The sequence below is a fragment of the Dendrobium catenatum genome, unplaced genomic scaffold (assembly GCF_001605985.2).
Source record: "Dendrobium catenatum unplaced genomic scaffold, ASM160598v2 original_scaffold_48743, whole genome shotgun sequence".
Taxonomy (NCBI): domain Eukaryota; kingdom Viridiplantae; phylum Streptophyta; class Magnoliopsida; order Asparagales; family Orchidaceae; genus Dendrobium; species Dendrobium catenatum.
The window spans coordinates 176,868-185,074 of record NW_021367197.1 but is presented as its reverse complement, the minus strand read 5'-3'; the positions used below and the strand labels follow the sequence as shown (position 1 = coordinate 185,074).

Genomic DNA, 8,207 nt, shown 5'->3' with positions numbered 1-8,207 from the left:
GATGTCAATTTGTTTTTAATATTTTTTAATCGACACGTTTTTCGGCGTGTCTGACACGTGTCGGAGGAGTGTTGGACAAGTGTCGTGTCGGACACGGTGTCGGACACTGCACGCCTCTTTGAGGAGAAGTGTTGGTGCATGATAGGTGATACTATTCTATTTTCTTGGATCAACTGTGGGCTCCAAAAATTCGGCCCGGCCTCCCCGCCGCGCGATTTCTTATTTGTTTTATTTCGGCGAGGGAGTTTTAACGAACTAAGTTCCGGGGTTAAATTTTGGAAGGCAGATGGGTTTGTAGATAAGACACTACCCAGAGATTTCGCCTCATTTTGTGAGGACTTTATGATCTGAGTTCTGGTTCCTATAGGCGCAAGCCCCTATAGTTAATTACCCCTCTCGATCACGAGAGAGAACTTTCGATTAAGGCTAGTCATCAATCAAATTCGTATAGAAATACGTGTATCTGGCATATAGTAGCAGCAATGGGTTTAGGTATTGAGGATTGGAAGTTTGGATTTGAAGATTGATATTTAAATAGAATCTGCACCATCCTACACTTAAAGCGGATGGTGGGGAATGGATGATGGGCCCGATCAAGATCCCATGGTTCCGTCGTCCCGGGCCATCGTGGTCCCTGGTCTACTTAGTCAGAGAAGGTAGTCGCCCAACCTGACAGAAGCATCCTTGTCGGCAGCCATGGGTTGCTTCGTCCAAGGGTACCTTGTAGACCGGGGTTGGATGTTTATCTAAGGGACAAATTTGAATCCACCTTAGCTTCGCAGAGAGCTTTGTGCCTATCGATTAATATCCTATTGATTCATATCTCAGGTTTGATGCCAATAAGGAGCGTATTGGCTCTGGCCATAACCGGTATTTCGTGGTGCCATTTTGGCGGCAAAAACCCCTCGTTCAGAGGGACCCGGGTCGTCGTAACCGTTTATCCTGCGGTGCCATTTGACGGCAGACCGCCGGTTAGAGGACACGTACCACGTCCTTATTGGCAGGAGATTGTTTGAGAATGGATCCTAGTGATATTTTCGACTAGGCATTTCGCTCTTTGTAGTGAGAGTAGATTTGATTTGTCCACCCCGACAAACTGTTGGCGGAGGGGTGGATGGATTTTTGCTTTAAGCATTGATGGATTTATTTCAATTTTAAATATTTTTGAAGTTTTGGGATTTTTGTGGAGTTTTTGGGTTTTTGTGGGTTTTGGAGTACTTGGTATGGACATTTAGATGGAATTCTGAGAAATATTTGTGAACCCCTCCGGTTGAGATAACCAATCAATACGGCCATCATCGGGGTGTTTGGGGTCATTTCCATTGATTGAACCTTGTCGACCTATCAACTTTTCGATAGGGGATCGGGTTTCTCGTAGGCTTTGTGCCTTTGTTTATGAATTTTCTTGATTCTTAGGTCTTGAAGGCCTAAAAAGAATGTATTTAAACAAAAACACCGGTCGCTTAGAACCGTGTATTTTGTTAGGTAGTTCGAATCTATCGACTTCTATTGATCCGTATAGAAGGATCGGATTCGAACTTAAATTCACTTGTCAACCCGCGTAGCATCCATAGGCGTCACGTGTGTACCATAGCACGCTCGCCGGGGCCCATGCGGGTTGAGATTGTATTTACCCCTTGTGTACCTATGTGTATACAAACTAAGGTGTGCGTGTAGGAGTATTTTGAAATATTATAGTTGTGCATGTATTTGCATTGAATGCACAGCATTTCCTTGAAAAGCTTATACACGCCTTCTATCTGCTTTCATAGTGTTGCAGATCCGGTGGCGTGCGTTGTAGATTGTAGACGCCTTCTGTCTGCTTTCATAAGTGTTTGCAGAGCTGGTGGCGTTGGATTGTAAGTTGTAGACGCCTTCTGTCTGCTTGTATCAGTGTTGCAGATCCGGTGGCGTGGCGTTGTAGATTGTAGACGCCTTCTGTCTGCTTTCATAAGTGTTGCAGATCCGGTGGCGTTGGATTGTAAGTTGTAGACGCCTTCTGTCTGCTTGTATCAGTGTTGCAGATCCGTGGGCGTGGCGTGTAGATTGTAGACGCCTTCTGTCTGCTTTCATAAGTGTTGCAGATCCGGTGGCGTTGGATTGTAAGTTGTAGACGCCTTCTGTCTTCTTTGTATCAGTGTTGCAGATCCGGTGGCGTAGTATTGTAGATTGTAGACGCCTTCTGTCTGCTTTGTATCACGTGTGTCCGACACGCGTATCTTAAATATTTTATAATTTTTTTTTTTAAATATAATTTCTTATATTTGGCGAGATTTAAACTAAATTTCTTATTTCATATCCACAACACCAAATCAACGTCTGCATTTAATACCCTCATTCATCAAATATTCTCATTTTCATTTCTATTTGGCAGTGAAGGTATTTTCATCTCCTCTTTTTTTGCACAAGTACAAATCTTTCTCTTGTTGAACCAGAGTTGAAAGTAGTGATATTCAATGATGATGATATTGAAGGCTAAAAACAAACCTCTAAAGCTAATCCTAGTAGTTGAAGCTTGAATGCTTGATGTTGTAGTAAATGATTATTTGCATATATTTTTGTGGTTGTACTATATATTTTGTACTAAATATTTTATATTATAAGCTAGACAAGTTATCATGTCATTCATTTATTATTGTTTGTCATTTTTAATATGATATTACATTAGCATATATACACTATATAAAAAAATGTATTGTCATGTCCGCGCAGTACCCGAATCCTATATTTAAAAAAAAAGCCGTGTCCGTGTCCGTGCATCATAGATTATCACTAGTAAAAAAATGCTGAAATAAATCGGTGCATGTGCCTGCAGTAGTGCTAAACATTAAAAAGGATGAGCGCAAATGAATTTTTTACATGCATATCCGTAGGGTGGTAGCCAAGGATGTTTGCAGGTGCATACCTATTGTCCCAAAGATGTGCGGAGATGCATATGCTAGTGTGTGCCTTTAGTCTCTAACGAGGAGCACAGTTGAGTGCATGTTGTTGCAATATATGGAGGCCTGCCTTGGTGCGTGCATGCAGTTGCCAATGATACACGTGGGTAACGTATTTTGCTAAAATATGTGAAGGCGTGTGTGGTTGCCAGGAGGTATACATAGGTGTGATTACGATTCTCTCAAACATACAAAATAGAAGAAAAAGAAGTATCAACAGAAGCCGAAGATCCAGGTAGAAGCACTAAACCTGCACATCAGAGAGAAAAGGGCTGATGATTTCGTTCTGCAAAGTTGAAGTTGAAGCTATAGGACTGGACTTTTCCCCCTTGAAAGCATATGTTGTAATAAGATCAATATTAGAAAGTTGAAGAGTAAACTCCATGAGCTTTACAGCTTGAGCTGCTGCTGCCTCGATCTGAAAAACTACGATGTTAGTTTTATGTTGATAGAAGTTATCGCAAGTACTTCAGAAATTTATCAACTAGTAATCACGCAACTTCAAAAAACAAATGACTTCAGGTATGATCCATTAAACGAATAATACCATATAAACAACCCTTTTCTTCCATGATATGCTATCACTTTCCATCTTCATAGAATAAACTTTAATACTACTAACAACTTCTTTAATAGAGATCAATTCCTGAGATGCTTTGTCATGTTGCTGCAAAAGTAGTCTTTCAGCAGAATCCAGCAAACGCTCTGCAATAGCAACTGGTGTCTCGAGCTTAAGCTTCATTCTTTCCATACCAGTGTCAGTTGAACCATCCAGAAAACTAAACAAGAAATGTTCTAGCTCTTGAAATCTACTAGAAATCCAGCGAGGATCTCTATACAAAAGCTCCTCATAGTTTTGAGCACTAAAAGACAAAGCATAAAGCTTTGCTTCCAGCGCAGAACGTGCAGATACAGGATACAACCTCAAATCTGCTATACCAAGAAGCTTCAGTGTGTTCTCTTTAATAAATGATGTAGCTTCCTCAAGCTACAAAAAAGTAAATGTGAAATCAGACGATGCATCCAAAAAATAATGTGACAGTACGATCTTAAAGGCGCCATAGATAAAGAAACAATAAAAGAAATTTTAAGAGCTCAGAATTAAACCTCACTGGCGTTCTGATAAAGATCCAGTTTGTTTAGAACAAAAACAACTTTTTTCTTCCACTGCTGTACATATAGAAGAAAAGAGACCTGATAATTTCAAAGATTTACTCAGTTAAATTTGAAATGCATTAAATTTCAGAATTTGATTAACCCCACTAAGAATTTAAAAAAAAAATGCCATTTTCTATAGAACCAACTTGTAAGCCAATTAACATGATTAATAGAAAATTTAGAAGACTTTCTGTAAAAATCGAGCAAGAGCCTAATGCTACAACAAAATAATGTAATTTTTCTATATTAAACATTTATAATCCACGAGGTTCTCAAGCATCTCTCAAATATTTCAAGAATCAAGAACACATTAGGGGATCTATCCTAATGCATTTGGCCTGGTTTGGTCCTCCTAATCCGACCAAACACAGATATTACAAGAAAGAATCAACCAAGCGCAAAAGATGCAACTCTTTGATTCAAGGGATCCTGAACAACTAAAGCAAGGGGCTCAACAAAAATATGGAACTGCTTAGGCACGAACAGCCTTCACCTTCAAGGAAGATATCACCTGGTAATATCTTGATGTTAAACTAGTTACCCAAATAGATTAACAAGATTATGTAGGATTCTCTTCTTTATTGCATCCTATAAATAGCAGCCTATGCACCAGAAATTGAATCGAAGAAAATCAACTGGAACTCTGCTATCCATCTCGCTACTAAACTAAACCACAGGAAACCTTAAAAGGGGAGACCACCCAACCTTTAAGCTTCTTCAGCCATCCAATCTCCTCCTCCTTCCAAAATTATTTGAGGGTAATAGCAAGGAACTTCACTCTCATGCCAAAATGAGTTCGGAGTATTAAGGAATTAAGAAACAAGTGGTTTCACAATTTCAATCGATCTGATTTCCTTCAGAAACACTATATCGCTTGGGTATTCTTTTGATTATGAACTTTCTGCCCTACAACTCACCAAGTTCCCACCATCATTTACTACAAAACCAATGAAACCTTTCAACCATTGTGAACAGCGAAAACTGGTCCCTGCAGTAGGGAGGCGCCATTTGGCCCACAAGAGGAAGATGGCGTATGAAGAAAGGATGGAGAAGGAGAGTCTTAAGCCTACGATGCCTACTGGCTCAAAGGAAAAGATAGAGTGACCTAACAGGTTGGTATTAAGAGAGGAATAGGGCAGTACAAAGTCATAAACCCGTTTATCTATGATGGAGAGCATCTATGAATGCAAGGATTTTATGTGATTAAGCTTTATAACCTTCTCTACTACAAGGAAAAAAAATGTTCATCATAAAAGAAATGTTCACCTTAGCCCATTGGAGGAAAGAGAGGAAAAATAAAAGGAGACATCCTCCTTCAAGAGTTCAGTCTCAGCAGTTGATAATCCTATTAAAAGTTCAAGCTAAATAATCTTATATAAGATGGTAGGCTTGCCATAGGCTTATAGGCCACTCAAAAGAATCATTGTAATAATCTGAGAGCAACATGTACTCTTTTTTTAACTTTAATGAGGTACAATTTATGTACAGATGACATGTGACAATTATGGTAAACACTTGAAAAAATGTCCTCATGCCAGCCATTGGCGATAATGATGTATCAAAACTTGAAACAAATGGTTTAAGAGAGCCTAAAGATCGAAATGCAATGCTAACAAGAATGAAGCGACATCATCAAGATGGTTCGGGAACCCACAGGTCTTGCGAGGTAAGGAAGCAGTCAATAGGAGGTTTGGGGAGCTGATGAATACAAAGGCAATCAAACAGGCAATAGATGGGAAGGTTATTGCTAAAAACCTCAAATGAATCCACTTGGGAAACAATAGGAGAGTGTTGAGTATTGTAGTGTTGAGTACTGACCTATTGCCAATGGAATTACAGTAAAATAGATGTCAACCAGTCCAAATTTGATTTGCAAGGCAATAATGAATCTTATAGACAAATGGGGTTTGGGGGGGCTACTCTAGATACAAGGTGTTAGTCAAAATGTGCAAGACAACTTGAAGTTGGGACACCAGTTGAGAGAGGATAAGAAGGATGTTAAGAGATCATCATTCCGTGAATTGACGAACAATGATTATGTATCAGGGGAGTCAATGACAACAACTTTGGAGCAGAGCCTTGAAGCTAGGCTTCCCAACTAAATAAGAGGTACCAACTGGAGCTTGAGAAGATAGTTGGGAGTTGATAAACAACATTTTGGATGTTATAGAGCTGCAGGGCAAAAGGCTGGCAAGTCCAAGTAAAAATTGGATTTTAATTTATTCTGACATCCAGATGATAGCATGGAATTTCTCGGCCATGGAGCTATCGGATAGGTAGCTAGCAGGTCCATGCAAAATGCCAAATCATATGACTAAGCTAAAAGAGTCCTAGGAGTTGGTTTTGGGCCAAGCCACTGGATTTGACCAATGTTGAAGATAAATCTGAGCAACTACTAAAGTGTAAGCTCAAGCAACTACTAAAGTGTAAGCTCAACATAACAGATGTTTGCCATGTGTTAGGCCGAATTGGGGGGGTGAAACAATGAGTAATTTGTATTCCCCCTCATGTCAAATTTTATATGGTGAAAACACTAAGTAATAACAAGTAGAAATGCCCGAAAAATAGGACAATAATATTGGGGAATGTCATGTCGGCAAAGGAGTGACTGATAGTAAGACGAGCAAGCTGCCAACACCATAGGTGGTGTCTATGATATGGATGTTATCTTCTTGGTTACAGGGCTGAGTCTCAACGTCTGAAGAGCTTATAAATAAAGAAACAGTCCCTAAATGAGAAGTTAACACAAATAGAGGACTCCATATCGTGAGTGAAGTGTAAACATGGATAAACATTGATAAAGGACGATGGGGATGTAGTTGTAGTCCTTGCATGGTGGAAAGCCTAAAATAGCAGGTGGCAAGTGTGTGTGAGAAGATTTAAAACATCATTTTGGGATGGAAAGTGAGGTCGCCCATTGGAATGACAACATCGAGCTGGGCCTTATGGTGAAAGCTCAACTAGGCTTTTGAACAATGGGAGCTTGAGACATTTAGGCATCCTCGATATGCTTCTCATGTGACTTGATGTTTCCTATTATCCCTAATATGCTTTACATGTGACTCGAGGATATTTCTTACTACATGACCTAAAGTTATGTTGAGTTGTCATTTTCCTAAATGGGATCGCAAGGCAAGGGGGAATGTGATGTAGGACTTAAATGCTTAGATAATGTTAAATAAGAAGTTGCACGTTCTTATTTAAGAGCAATATTAAGAATTAAACTTGTAGTGATTTTAAACAATGAACGAAAATGCGAGAGGGGTGAAACGAGCTTAGGCCAAGTCACACAACTAGAAGTTAAGATCATAAAATAATCAATTATTCGAGCATATTATACATGAAGGATATTCAATAAGAAATCTCTAATTTAACAATTTGATTAGTCACTACAAAAAGAGATCCCTCATTCAACTCTTAATAAAGTTGGCTTGCGGAGAAATCTTTCAAGATCGTTGTGATACCATAATTAAGGATAAACTTATAAGATATAAAACCTGGAAGAGATTTTATCTTCATCAGGATATGGGAATGGTTACTAGCAAGATACTGGAGCTTCTGGACAGCAATTGGGGACTTTCTGGACAACAGGACAGCAATAGGAGTTTGATGAAACTACTGGACAGCACTACGACCATCGGGATAGCAGGTCGATAGGTTTTCGCTTGCTGGAAATTCGGGACAGCACACTTAAAGATAACCATAAGTTTGGGCAGCAAATGTGCAGGCTTCCGATCTTCAACTAGATCGTTCTAAATTGAGAAAAACCAAGTAGTTGACAAAGGGGATGGAGGACAACAGTTACAAGAAGCCTAGGGAGGTTTAATTAGAGGGATTTGAATTTTCCCAAAGAATTAAAGAGGGAAGGGAGGGGTGGCTGGTCTTGGAGGGGAAGTAATGGATTGATGGGAAGGTTTAATGGGGCATTAATTGAATAGGAGAAAGAGGGAGGGGCCGGCCATGCAAGGGGGCTTGATTGGGGATTTGAAATCCCTTTCCAAACATAGGACATTAACTAAGGAAAGTGGATTAGAGGAGAATCTCTAATTGATTTCAGGTGGAGGAAATTGGGGAGGTTTCCATAACAAGTCAACTTATTTATTCAAATTC

The 8,207-nt window shown here is 39.6% G+C and overlaps 1 protein-coding gene across 1 annotated transcript in view; it reads right to left on the bottom strand.

Moving 5' to 3' along the window:
- Positions 1–8,207, bottom strand: part of LOC110093142 (probable transmembrane GTPase FZO-like, chloroplastic) — a 34,537-nt gene that overhangs the window by 3,574 nt on the left and 22,756 nt on the right. The window contains exons 6-8 of the mRNA XM_020817939.2: positions 4,047–4,133; positions 3,487–3,927; positions 3,190–3,357 (exon numbers count right to left, since the gene is read on the bottom strand). Of these exons, the coding sequence (XP_020673598.2) occupies positions 3,190–3,357; positions 3,487–3,927; positions 4,047–4,133 (696 nt within the window). The remainder of the gene's footprint in view (positions 1–3,189; positions 3,358–3,486; positions 3,928–4,046; positions 4,134–8,207) is intronic.